The sequence below is a fragment of the Prosopis cineraria genome, unplaced genomic scaffold (genome assembly GCF_029017545.1).
Source record: "Prosopis cineraria cultivar Desert tree isolate PC_DT_omini unplaced genomic scaffold, ASM2901754v1 PC14, whole genome shotgun sequence".
Taxonomy (NCBI): Eukaryota; Viridiplantae; Streptophyta; class Magnoliopsida; order Fabales; family Fabaceae; genus Prosopis; species Prosopis cineraria.
Genome location: NW_026555345.1, coordinates 7,680,735 through 7,695,414, shown reverse-complemented (window position 1 = coordinate 7,695,414; position 14,680 = coordinate 7,680,735). Strand labels below are relative to the sequence as shown.

Here is a 14,680-nt window from a genome sequence, read left to right as displayed (position 1 = left end):
GTTTGAGTTTTACATGATTATATATATAATTAATGCATGTTAGAGTTTTATGTGATTGGTGAATGGCTTTATGGAGGGGAGACAATTAGTGGGGTACTTTTAGAACAAAGGCTTGTGTGGTATTAAGTGTTTCAAGATCCTCATTTATCATCAATCAAGGTAAGACCAAAGCCATTAGATAGTTTGGAGAACTAGCTATATTTGGGCTCTTTGATCACCTTAATCGATGTTCCAAGCAGCTAATTAGGCACATTAGAAGTTAGGAAGAATAATGCTACCTAAATTTATTTTGATATGAGGCTTTCATCATGGTAGATGTGTGTTTAACTGTGATGGAAAGAGCCATTAGCCACGGTTAAGTAATCTCTATATCATATGCCACGATAGACATATATTGAGCCATGTCAAATGTTGGAATTCATGGTTGATGGATGTGTTGTGCAAGGCTAGCTGTAGTAGATGGCCTCTTAGCTATAGTGGACAACTGCAATTCACATTAATGTTAGTTTTGACCTTGTTTGACCTATTTCTCAATGCTAAATTTATTTTGTCATGTTTATGCAAACTCTTGTACTATGATTTTAAATGTTTTCAAAAGGCAATTACTTTATTAATTATTTTACAATGTTTTTGGTATCCATGATTTTTTAAATACTTTTAATGGTATTACTTATTTAATAACAGCTATGGTTGATCTTTGTTACAAGGGTTAGTTAGTTTTAGTTTAAGTTGGATTAATGATGAAAGTTATTACATTCGAGTTTGAAAATAGTGCAAAATACAATAATTATTATTTAGTTCCTAAAGACTTGTTTGTCATTTCGATTTTTGACAAAAGTGAAATATTTGCTCTTAGTGACTATTATATGTTGGGAAATTACCATTTTAATTGGGCCATTAAGTTAAACAGAATATAAAATGATTACTTTCTTTATGCAAATTTGTTTATCAATTAAGTGCAAGTACTAAAACTCAATGATTATTATATGTTAGGAAACATTACTTTAGTTGAATTATTGACTAAAATAAAATAGAAAATAATTACTTCCTCTTGGCAAATTCTTGTTTTATAAATGAATTAGAAAAGGACTATTTTCTTTTTGAAAATAACTGCTTTAATTGCACTTGATTGATAAATAAATTTACAGAAAGAAAATAGTAGTCACTGAGAGCAATATGTCATTTAATAAAAAATGACCCAACCAAAGTGGTAATTTCTCAATATATAATAGTCACTGAAAGCAGTATGTCATTTTGTAAAAAAAATCAAAATGTTAGATAAGTTTTTACAGACTACATAATAATTATTACTTTTTGTGGTCCTTAATTTTCATTTACATATTTTAGGTGCATTTTTTTTTCATTTTTTCTTTATTATATATTCTACGTTGATATTTTTTTAATATATCAATATCAATATATTACATACAATTTGTAGGAAGTTTGATAATTTACAAGCCAAAAGTAATATAATTCATCTAGGACTTTCTACAAAATTTTAAACGAGTGAAATACATATCTCATTTAATAGTCCATTTTTTTCGCTGCTTACAATTATTTTTTTAGTGAAATACATATCTCATTTAATAGCCCATTTCTTTGTTACTTACAATTATTTTTTAATTGAAGGTAATCATGTTTAGGACATGATTAGACACTAAATATAAATATTTTTTTTTTTGATCATGTCATGAGAGATTAACCTTTTCACTATATTCAATTCTCACTAATTATTTTCTCCCATTTCATTCTTTGATCAATTTTAGGAAATGTTTCTTAGTTACATCAGATTAATTGAATTTTCATAAAAAAAACTAAATTACTCACATTCCATTTGTTTGGGCATTTTCAAATATTAACGTAGTAATTAAATCTCTTATTTATTATCTATTGAGTTTTTGCCAGAATTTATTTTCTATTGATGATTAATCATCACACAAATAAATAGAGTTATATAAATCACATTTATTATCCACACACATATTTTTATATAAATAATATATTCTTATCTAAATTATTTTTTATTTAAAATGTAATTTTTTTTTGCTATTTTAAAATGCTTAATAATTGATTTATCGTCTGGCCAAAAAAACTGTTTAAAAACTTTCTCATTTTGCTCATTGTCGAGTTCAAAACCTTTATTTAAAGAGAATCTAGCTCTTCCCCTTGGATTGAAGCAGGCTGGTACAAGAACATATTCAGTTATTCACTAACTAACACGAATCAACTGCATCATCCTGTTCATCGAGTTATCTACTTTGGAAAAAGGTCAAACTCAATTCACAAATATGACTTGACAACTACAACACATTGATGATTGATTATTGAAGATACTATCTCTCTCAACAATTGAAAATTCTATGATTCCTCCCTTCCATAAGTTGATTTCCACATCGAATTCCACTTCCCTCTCTCTCTCTACCAAACTCCACGCGCCGTCCTCTCCTCCTCCTCCTCCTCCACCACCACCACCACCACCACTGTCACTTCTCTCTTCTTCTCTCTCTGTTTCTCCTCCTCCTCCTCTTCTTTGTATCTCCACAGTTTCTTACCTTGAAGACGAAGAGGACAACAAGGATTGAGCAATTCTCTGTCTATGTGTCTCTAGAAGAAGATATGGGCGGAGTTACTTCATCAATTGCCGCCAAATTCGCCTTCTTTCCGCCGAACCCTCCTTCGTATACTGTGATCGCTGACCAGGATATTGACGGTCGATTATCTATTCCGGAGGTTCCGAAGAAGGATAACGTTGACGTGCTTAAGCTTCGGACTCGTCGAGGCAACGAAATCGTGGCTGTTTATGTCAAGCATCGCAAGCCGACTGGTACCATGCTTTACTCGCATGGGAATGCCGCTGATTTGGGTCAGATGTTCGAGCTCTTTGTTGAATTGAGCAACAGGCTTCGTCTCAATGTTATGGGGTACTTTTCTTTGCTGTCGAGATTTGAGCTCGCTTTGTCTGTCTCAATATCTAATTACCTTTTAGCTTTTACTCTAGATTAGAAGAACTAAGATAATATTTCTTGGGTGATGCATGGATAGATGCTCCTAAATATATGAATCATCTTGATTGCTTCATTTTGAAATTTCACTTTTTAATGATGTCTTGAATATCGTACTGTGCTAGAATGGCCTTGGGGAGGAGTTCGTCCTATAAGTAAGCTTGGATTTATCGGTTCCCCCTATGATCGTGCAAGTATTGTGTGGTTTAAGTTCGAAATAACGTGTTTGATTGCTCTGCTAATGAAAGAAGTAGCATGAAGGTTTCTAGGATCTTCAGATAAATGATAGTCACAATACTATAACTGGGGCAATAACGTTAAAGATTGAAGTATTTACTGTCTCCATGTTGCTGCTACAGTAATAGCACATTTAATTACCGAAGTTATAAGCTCTGTGAAAGTCAAGGATTACCTTGTACACTTGAACCTGGGTCTGACATTGGAAGTTCGGTTGCCTTCTTATTAGCAGATCACAGCCTCATACTTGCTAGGAGCATTGGGCTGCTTCTGCTTACATAGTGTACCTGTTGGTGGATCAATTTGGTTTCCCTTCTCATGATGTTTGTGCTGTTGGGTTAAATGAATATGCAAGGAAGAAGTCCAGCTAGTGCTTTTTTGATCCGCTTATAGTTTGCTATGTTCTTATTTAGTGCATTTTTGTTATTAAGGATGGTAGTAGATGGGCTTATAGGTGCTAACATTACATGAAATTAGTTAGTTGAAATTCCTAAATCATTATATGATTTGGAAGGCTGAGGTTGTTCATTAATTGTTAAGTGTACATGTCATTATATTTCTCTTGTTCCACTAAATCTGAAAACAAAGAAATAAATCAATTTGTAAACCAGACAGGGGACAAATTACTTTGGAATTTGGACTATGGTTACTAGAGGAGAGATGAAGTTGACACAAATGTTGTTAGACCATTTAAGTGGCGTACTATTTTAGCAGTAGTACGCCACTTAAATAACTTTGAGTCCGATTAAGAGAGGTAGAGGAAGGCCTAAGAGAACGCTCTTGAAAGTTATTGAACGCGATCTCTTAATTAATAATATTCCTAAAAGCTTGATAAATGATAGAACACAATGGCGTCTTGCAATCCCGACCCCACCTAGTGAGATAAAGGCTTGTTGTTGTTGTTGTTGTTGTTGTTGTACTATTTTAGCAGTAGTATGGATAGTGTGTGTGTGTGTTTTCATGTTTTAATAGAACATTCTTGATTATCCATTTCTATTCTCATCTTGGGATTTAATGTTTTAGCCCCATAAACAGATAGGTTAGATGTAAGCAATTATTTTCAATGGCATCCAATTGAGAAAATGCTTTTATATGGCTGAACTAATCTGCTGAATGACACCTTCTTTGGGACAAATTTGATGTGTTAAAGCAAAATTTTCCTGTCACAGGCAAGTTTTTCACATTGAAATGGTTAGTAATGCCTTTGAAAGCCTGGTTAGATTTGAACGGATAACAGATTGATATACAATGTATCATTAGGGACAAGTTTGTGGTATGTATGTTTCAACTGGACCTTTTTTGTCTAACTGCTGAGCATAAGGAATTCCCTTTCTTGCCAGAGAAGCAACCATCCAAATTTGGTACTCGAAAAAGTAAAAAGCATCACTTGAGGAGACGTTTAAATTCAACTGCACATTTTCTTGATGAGATAAATTCACTGGCCTATCTTGCATGTTAACAAAGACAGTGGTTATGCTTTAAGACATGACTGTGAACAGATGAATCCACATTGATCTGCAGTTTTGAATGACTTATTTTAGGGGGAAAAAACAATAAAAGTTTAAGCTCAATTTTTATGTTAAAAATGCATCATCTGTGACAATTTATTATTGCATGCAGTGTGCATAATGATAGTTACCTCTATGGTCCTCTACATTAAATCATTCAACTATGCTAATATATTAAACTACAAAAAATGATAGGAAAGTAGGATGGGTTGATACTATCTGTCACGAGTGGTCAACAACTTCACATGCGGTCATAATTAAGAAGGAATTCTAGGTGCTTTAAATACTGTAGACACTAAGCTTTCAGAGATTTTGTCTATTAACAATGTATTAGATGATATTAAATCATTCAACTATGCTTAAACTTAAATATCAAACTCCAGAAAATGATGTGTTACTACTGTCTCTTACAAATGATCAGGCAACTTCACATGCGGTCATGATCAAGAAGCAATTCTATGTGTGCCACCTGCCCAAAGCCCCCTCCCTTTTGCTCCTGCATTTATCCAAATAGAGCCTAAAGGCATGAAGCTTGAGTATACTGGCATTAATTCATAATGTTTTGTAAATTTGTGTCAGTGTATACCCTTATCTATGATATCAGTTATAGAGAGCAACCATAGATTACTCATTCTGCATCTCTTTTACGTTATTTTATTTGGATTTTGAGTGCCTAGTTTAATGCTCCAAAAAAAAAATGTATATGTCTACAATTTCTTTATATTATTTTATGATATTGGGAGTAAATTAGACTAAACTCCTAAAGTTTCGGATAGATTACTCAGGATACCCTTTTTGTTTTAGAAATTGCAATAAGCTTCTTTCCAAATCATGTTGTGTCAATGAAGTTAACTTTCTGTAGAATATATATATATATAGAGAGAGAGGGGGGGAGAGACTTGAATGTTTTCAGTGTCATTTTGAGAATAAAATCACAGTTCCAACTTCCATGTTAAAGCTTAACATCAATTTAACTGTATTTACTATTATATTAAAAAGTAAAATGGCACTCTCATTGTCCTATAAGTAAACATTTTTTAACAGAAACTACATTGGAGGGGAGGTTTCTACAATATATAAAGATGTTAGGGGAGCCAAATGTAAATTGTCTAACAATAGGGGTATAAAGTGTAATAATTTGGTCAAACTTCAGAGGAGGTTAGTGTAATTTACTTGGTTGGAAAAGAAGTGCTCATAGGGAATCCTTGTTCTTCAAATGCAAAATCCATTTGGGGATGCTCTTGTTACTCACAAATATCATATTTTAAATTTATCATATATTTGGAAGCACCATCTAATCACCAGTACTGTTTTTTCCTGCCTTCAGATTATTTGTAACTAACTCTTCATATTGCTATTGTCTGCAGTTATGATTACTCTGGCTATGGACAGTCGACAGGAAAGGTAGCTTGCTCAACTTTACACCTTTAAAATATAAGACATTAATTCTTTAGACAGAATTATTATCTGCGTTCTTTATGTCTATTAAATTTACTTTTAAAAAAAAAAAATCTTTCAACATATTCTCCCATAATTTGATTTATAACAACAGTTTTCTATTCATTCTTTGTTGCTTATATTATTCTTTTTTTCATTTTCTTCCACATTGTGTCTTCCCTTGATTGGTAAATTGATATAGAAAGAAAAGATGTTATCAATTTATTAGTTAGGATTCTTACTCATAACTTCGGATTCCAGTAATTGTGGATTTGATTAGATTAGTTTTCATATTAAATAAGGTTTCCTATCCCTAGTCGGGCTATTCCAGTTATAAGTTTGTAACTCTTATACCACATAAAAGAATATCATTTCAGGTTGCTATATTTAGAGATTATATACTAGAATTTCAATCTTTTATGAGTAATTGTTTTTGGTGATTATATGCATGGTTGATTCTCTTGTCTCTTACTTCCACACCCTGTATTTCTATCTTCATAATGTGCCTTCACTATATCACGGCCCAGTCTGCAGAAGGCTTAACTTAGCTGCCAAAAGTATGTTGCCCCTCCTTGAGATTCCCTATTTTATGATCGCCTTCTCATCGATATTTTGTTGATCTCTGTCATTTTGATATTTTCACAATGGTTACATCATCATCATCATGCCATTTTTTATTTTTACAGAAATGCACAAACCGACAAATTGGACTTGGAACTGTTTTAAAACCTTGAAAGTACTTCTAGGGCCAACTGGCCAAGGAAAGCCTGTTGAAATAAGTAGTCATCTAGAGAAAAACATCACCGTAGAACTTGTACCTTATGACCTTCTTCAGATTGATTCCTTACTCTTGATTTCTAGCAGTTGACACAACCATCCTGTTCCTGTGTTTGGTCAAGAAAGTTAGTACACAAAAATTCTTTTGCAAAATACGTTGTTCTTTATGAGGGGTTATTCTAGTCAAGGAAGTAGGAGATCCTCATCATTGTAGTATTTCTGTCTATTTGGGATGTTTTCTATTGCATCAATGCAGTCAGAAACCAAACAAGTGTTGCTGACATTTACTGTCATGCTTCTGTCTTGAAATGAATTGGGACAAAATGCATAAAAATTTAGTTTAATCCACTTTATCACGAGCCTTCGTAATTCTGAGGGTGCATCTCATTTAAGGATACTATCTCAGTAATCGTGAAAACTTTTATGACATCTCGAGTGTCCAAGTTCCTTTAATGGAAGCAATTTTCTTGCCACCATTTACATTTCTTTGGATTTATAATTGACTCTTCTAATGGGAAAACAATTTATGGAATCTGCATGATTCCTCTCCGGTTCTCCCCATTTGTTGCTTTACCATTTCTTCATTAAAGGAATATTATATTGTCTGACTATCATATTGTCTGTTGATTTTGTGACGACAACAAGAAGCAAGTTTTACATTCTTGCCTGCAAGTTAACATCTATCTTTTGTCTGTTGAAACAGCCAACTGAATATAATACATACGCAGATATTGATGCTGCTTATAAATGCTTAAAAGAGCAATATGGTGTGAAAGATGAACAATTGATATTGTATGGTCAATCTGTTGGGAGTGGACCCACAGTTGATCTTGCTTCACGTATGCCAGGGCTGAGAGGTGTGGTCTTGCACAGTCCAATTTTGTCTGGGCTGAGAGTACTGTATCCTGTAAAACGAACATACTGGTTTGATATTTACAAGGTTGACTTTTCTTACCAAATACTCCTATGTTCCAATCTGTTTTATTCCACAGATGGAGGCTTATGCAATATTTTTTTTAATTCAGAATATTGACAAAATTGGCATGGTGAACTGTCCAGTTTTGGTTATACACGTAAGTGGTCCTCTGTCTTACTTGTAACAAATAATATTTTTGGTGTTTCTTTTAGATTTAACAATTTTAGATAAACAATTATTCAAGTGATCCACCAAGCTTTGATTGCTAATGCATCTGGTTTCCTTTCAGTTATCAACTAATTTAACCACTAGATTCAATGCCTTGTTTATGTTTAAAGGAAGTTTTAACCAGAGAGCAGAACATACTTAGTTATCTATTAGGTTAGGATGCTATCCTTGATTTGTTCTTCCAATACCATTTTGACTTCTTTCCCCATACTCTCTTTTCTACGTTTCTCGTCCAGATTCTTTTTCTCTTTAGGCCTTGTTGTAAACTACTGAAGATGACAATCTTTTCTTTTTATGGTCAGGGAACAGCAGATGAAGTTGTAGATTGTTCCCATGGGAAGCAGCTTTGGGAGCTTTGCAAGGAAAAATATGAACCCTTATGGGTAAGTGGTGGGGGACATTGTAATCTAGAGCTTTACCCAGAATTCATTAAACATCTAAAGAAATTTGTACAGACAATTAGCAATTCTAAAGCAACCGCAAATGGTTCCCGGAAGGATACAGCAGAAAAAACTGAGAACCAAAGCAATGCTGCCAAAGAATCTGAAAGTGGAGCTTCAGATACAATTGATTTGGTTGCTGATTTGCCAGAAGCTTCTAGAAACAGTTTAGATAGCCGTCTTGAGAAGTCTAAAAAATCAAACAAACCAGAAAAATCTCGAATGAGCACTGACCATGTTGATAGGTTTAGGAGGAAAAAAGGCATAATTTGGTAGTTTCTTATACACAAACCATATCCAGAATAAATTATCTACAAGCAATACTAGGCAGGTATTCTAATCCCTCCCCTCCAAGGAATCATACCAATTCTAAATGAATATATTGAGTGAGATTTCGGTGTTCTTTTCTGCTTTAGGTTCGTAATCCTGCTGTCTGTATGTTACAATGATTGAGAGTAATGTGTATCTGTACGTTTTGTAATACCAACAGCTCGATCTAAATGCAATTACTAAGCTCATCAATTTGTTCTGTAAAAATTGTGTCAGGTATCTTTTCAAGAGAGCTTACTAAATTATACTGCTGGGGGGATATAATTATCTTCTAGTCAATGCAACTTTCTACCGTGTTGATGAAATCCTTATTCAATTGATCTTTACTTTCCTACCTAGTGTGCTCCTAAAAATGAGGAATATTATAAAAGAATACCAGTTTAATTATATTTTCCTACCTAGTGAGCTCCGAAAAGTGAGCAATATTATAAAAGGAATTAACAGTGTAAGTTAGCATTGGATTTTGGGTTTCTGTTTTGAGTTTTATACTGGGGAGCTTCACAAGAAAAATATATTTTGTAAGTTTTAGAGGTTCTCTCTCTTTAACAAGAACAGGCTAATTTTTTGAGATAGATTCTTTATTTGAACTTGTACTTACAAAAAATTAGTTTTTTGGGGATGAATTCTTTTTTTGAGCTTATCCTCATAACAGTTTCATACTATTTATGGTTTTTGAGCAATTGAAATGACTATTGATCTTGCAAAAGCTCCTGGACAGTACAGATGGCGGCACTGGTCATGTTGATGATAGGTATAGGAAGGGAAAAATGCTTAATTTGATGGTCTCTTGTACAAGGCACGTCCAGAATAAATTATCTACAAGTTATATTTGGGAGGTATTCTGATGCCACTTTCCCTCTAGTAATCAAACCAATTCCAAATGAATATATTGAGTGACATTTTGGTTCTCTCCTCCATGAGTTTCGTGGTCTTGCTGCATGCATGTAGTGTTTTTTCCCCCTTCTTCCTCCATTTAAATTATTACTCAGTTTTTTTTTTGGCATATTCTAATTACCTTGGCATTTTCATGCTGCTACTCTGTCTTGGACAATCACTAGACGGAATCAAGACTCTAAATTTGCAGTTGGTGATGTGATGTTGGCGTCAAAGTCATAATTTAGCGCGTTGTTTGCTGGCATTCCATCTGATCAATTTTTTCTCCTTGCAGGCCCCCTTTTATACTGCCTTTTCAACACGATTGAAGGCAGAGTCATCGTTTTATTTATGCACATCCTTGGTTTTAATTTACTTGTTGACCACTTCAGGACTTCCGTCAAAGTCACTGAACCATTAGCCACGTCTAGTTTCCTGATTCATACTTAATCACACAAAAATGAAAATTATACTCTACCTGTCCTTGTTTCCAATATTTTTATGCATCTTAAAAAACAAAATTTATGATTATATTTTTAAATTTATCACAAAACATCCAAGTATACTTATCTTAAGGTTAGTTTTTTTGAAAGGAGTTATGATTATCGAAACACAAAATTTCGAGTTTGAACATTTGCAAATATAGAAAATATTTTTAGAAGAGTTACTTTTAATTATGCACAGCAATACACAAATTTGGCCAAATTAAATAGCCATATAAAAAAGATTGTAACATCTACTCTTTTCCACTATTTATAGTAAGACTTGTTAACAAGATCAAAAATAAAAATATCTAACAATAGGAGAATATTACACTATCGAGAGAATATCAATTAGGGCCTCAACAAAGACAATAATCACATGTCAGGTCCAAATGATTTTGAAACTTCTGTATAGACTATAGACCCAAGGTCTTTCATTGGAGATGGTGGGGAGTTTTTTATTTTTTTTATTTTTTAGAAAAAATAGCATTCGAGGACCACTGTATAAAATTTATACCACCAAAGGACCAAATGATTTTATATTTGCTCTATAGTCCTCTGGTCTTTCTTACATATTAATTTCATAAGTGAAAAGATTAAAATACCCTTTAATTTAAAATAATAACTAAAACCCATGCTGGAACCCTCATGAAGCTCACTCTACCCCATACGTTGAACAAGTTGCCCTCATCATTGCCCTCATGATACCCCCACCATGGTAATTGTTAGAAGCAGCTTCTTCTCCAACTTCCCATGATGAAATCGCTTTTCTTATTTATGTATGACATTATAAGGGTCATTCTTTGACAGCATTATTGGTGGTTGAAGATTTGGCTGTCAGTCATTGTGAACCATTAAAGGTGGTTGTGCTCAGCATTGTTGGAGGTGAAGAAGGGTCATGGGTAAATGGTAAGATGGATTTCATTTTTTTTAGAGGTATTCATTGTCCTATACCTCCACCTTAGTTAAAACAATCTAGTTAAGTGATTTGTTGGTGTTATTTCAATCTGCGTGCTGAGTTATGTCATTTATGTATTTGTTGACTGTTGCTTTATATGCATGATAACAATTTCCATTGGTAAATTAACAAGCTCCCTTATTGTATTGACAAGATGAGGGTAGAAAAATGAAAACTTAGACTCGAACAAATCCTTTTAGAACATTCATAATTAACCATGTTGAAATAACAAGAGCCTTGAGTGTTTGACAAGCGTATAATTGAATAACAACTTACAATCATTAATTAACAAGTCCCTCTATTATATTGACAACTGGCCATGGCAAAATAACAAGAGTCTTTAGTGTTTTGATAAGTGTATCACTGAGTAATGATTTCAATTCGTGAATTAACAAGATTCGTTATATTATTGACAAGTTAAGGGTAGTATATAATGATAAATGTTCTAACAAATCCCTTTAATGTTTTGACGACTTCCATTCATGGACTAACAAGATCTCTTATGTTATTGATAAGAGTAGGGTAGTATATGATGATAAATATTTTGACAAGTCCCTTTACTATATTGACAAGTAATCATAGGGAAATAACAAGAGTCATTTATGTTTTGCAAGTTTATGATTGAGTAACAACTTCAATTTATGAATTAACAAAATCCCTTATGTTATTGACAAGAGTAGGGTAGTATATAATGATAAATGTTGTGACAAGTCCCTTTAGTGTTTTGACAATTTCAATTGGTGAATTAATAAGATTCCTTAGATTATTGATAAGAGTAGGGTAGTATATAATGATAAATTTTCTAACAAGTCCCTTTACTACATTGACAAGTAATCATGGAAAAATAACAAAAGTCTTTTATGTTTTTAAGTGACAAATATTTGACTTAGAGTTTATGGTTAGTAATAATTCATTGGTATACAACTGTAACTATTCTGGAGTAGTTTACTATATTTGTTGACAATATACTATTTTTATAGGAGACCATGATAAGGAGTCCAAAAGCTAGGACTCTGGCTAGCCACTTGAATAAAATAAATTCAGACAATATTGGCTATAACCAGTGTTTTTAAAACTGGACCGGACCGGATGGTCGGACTTGTTCGACCGTCGATCAGTTTGGTTTCTGGTCTGGTTCAGAGGAAAAAGGCGTTTTAGGGGTTGAGCTGTTTTGAACTGGTGATCGGATTGGGAATCGAAATCAAGCCAAGAATTGGATTTGGTTTTCAAAAACTGAATTATTTAAAAAAACTTTTTTTTATCAAATTTTTTTTAAAAAATGACTAATTTTTTTAATCATTTGATATTATGTTATATTATGTAGCTTGTTAAGTCATGATAAACTTAAAATATTTAATTTTTTTAAGTTAAATAGCAATTTCATATGTATATCTTATATTTAGATTATTATATACATATATAATTTTTTTAATTTAATTATTATATCACCGGTTAGACCATTGGTCCAACCCGATTGAACCATGCAAACCGTGAACCGCTGACTTTTTCAGTTCAATGTTCGGTCCAATTTTGAAAACATTGGCTATAACATAGGAGATTGTAATTATATATTTGCACCAATTATCATAGACAACCATTGGTTTTGCCTTGTGATGGATCTAATAACCCTTCAATTTTATGTCCTAGATTTACTGAAGAAGGGTAAAAAAAAAAAGATCTAAGAACTTGTGGGCAAGAAATGATGGCTATTGCTTGTGTATGTCTCTCTTCATTTGACAATTTTTATAGATCATTTAGTTTGAAGCATTACTTAATGGTAAAACATTTATTTATGTAGAGGATGTACTTTATTGAAATTTTAAGGCATGTTAAGCTTGACCTTGAGGCATCATTTGACCTAGATCTGAATGCAAAAATTATCTATCCTAAAGTTCAAATACAAGATAACACGTGAGTATTGTTTATGTTAAAGAATTTTCACTTGCTTTATTAACTGACCACACTGTCCATGTTTATGTAGAATTGATTATGGGCTTCATGTGATCATATAGTTTAAATTGTGGCAACACAGACCATAAAGACTAGGAACAAGTAACTATGCTTAAATATATCGCTGAAGAATTGGCTGTTATGAGATGTGACCTAGTATGGTGGCTAGTAGACTATCCAAGAAATGAGGTCTCTATAGACATCCTTAAATTGATCTTACATAACACATCCAAAAAAAGGCAATGTTGATTTCATTATATGGTGATATTATGTAAGTGTTTCATTTCGATTGAGAACCTTTTTTAACGATGATGACAAGAAGCTAATTGTTATGGTACTTATAGTTTGACCAATGTAGTTAGCTACCTTTCCATACACTTTTTGTATATTGACAAGTTCTATTAATGCAAATGACATGCAGCTATTATGAGCTAACTTAGCTAGAATTTGCAAGCGTTACGTATATGTTAGCAACAACCCATTCATTTTTTGACAAGAAGATATTGTATATTGACAACAAGAAATTTGCCCCCAAAGGTTCTAACTTGGCTACAATTTGCAATTGTTAACGCATATGTTAATAACAACCCATTCGTTTTTTGACAAGAGGACATTGTATATTGACAACAAAAAATCCGCCCCCAATAATTTTTAACTTGGCTATAATTTGCAAGCATTATGCATATGTTAACAATTTGACAAGAGGATATTGTATATTGACAACAACCCATTACATATATACTGTCAATTACTAAAATATTCAAACAAAATTTGATACTAGTACTTGTCATCGATGCACCAAGTATCCTTATGAAATTTATAGCAAAATATACCACCTCAACTTTGATTATTGATATGCACAAACAAATTATAGAAACCAATTCCAAAAAAATACAGTTATAAGTTGCTTGTGTAATCAAAAGTTGCACTTCCATTTACCAAAAAGATTGTAGTACTATATATGTACTAAAATATAAACATGATGGCCAATTTTATCAAGCCAGATTTGGGTTCTTGCAAGTCCTGTGTGTATAACTACCTTCTCCACACCTTTAACAATGGTGAACTTTCTTATTTTGGAATTGAGATTCTATCGTCTTATTACATGGCCTCCTTAGAGGTCGGCTTGTCAATGGTAGCAGTAAGAAGTTTAAGGATGCCGAATCACTCAGACCACTTGTACCAGGCTTTTTGTCATTCTAAAGGAAGTTATACGCAAACTTGTGGGCGAGGCTATATTTATGCAATACTTGTGCAATACTTTGCAGCATTCATCTCTACCATGGGGGTTGGAATACTCTACACAACTAAACTTCATTCAGCATCAGCTGTTGCCATTTTTTGAGGAGGAGATGGTGAGTTTAAATAGTCCAAATCAATGTCCCACTCACTTTGACATAATGATATTCCTTCAGTATCTCCAAACATATCACCTACATTGCATTCACAATCAATGCCATACAAGTTATGCAAAACACTATATTTCAACCAACTAAAATTTACATAATTCAATTAAACTTAAATACTTACTCTTGAGAATAA

The 14,680-nt window shown here is 33.0% G+C and overlaps 1 protein-coding gene across 5 annotated transcripts; it reads left to right on the top strand.

The window, feature by feature from the left end:
• Nucleotides 1–2,246: 2,246 nt before the first annotated feature.
• LOC129293033 (uncharacterized) lies at nucleotides 2,247–10,293 on the top strand. Of its 5 annotated transcripts, none has more exons than XM_054930837.1 (6): nucleotides 2,247–2,921; nucleotides 6,115–6,151; nucleotides 7,665–7,901; nucleotides 7,987–8,034; nucleotides 8,167–8,258; nucleotides 8,408–8,545. In XM_054930837.1, exons 1-5 carry the CDS (start codon nucleotides 2,617–2,619, stop codon nucleotides 8,245–8,247), a joined length of 708 nt encoding a protein of 235 aa, XP_054786812.1. In that variant the 5' UTR covers nucleotides 2,247–2,616; the 3' UTR covers nucleotides 8,248–8,258; nucleotides 8,408–8,545. The 5 variants fall into 5 exon arrangements, with proteins under 5 accessions (XP_054786812.1, XP_054786809.1, XP_054786810.1 ...); XM_054930834.1 differs by lacking the exon at nucleotides 8,167–8,258 and adding an exon at nucleotides 10,044–10,293 and having other exon boundaries at nucleotides 2,248–2,921; nucleotides 8,408–8,488; XM_054930835.1 differs by lacking the exon at nucleotides 8,167–8,258 and adding an exon at nucleotides 9,599–9,670 and having other exon boundaries at nucleotides 2,249–2,921; nucleotides 8,408–8,488.
• Nucleotides 10,294–14,680: the final 4,387 nt, after the last annotated feature.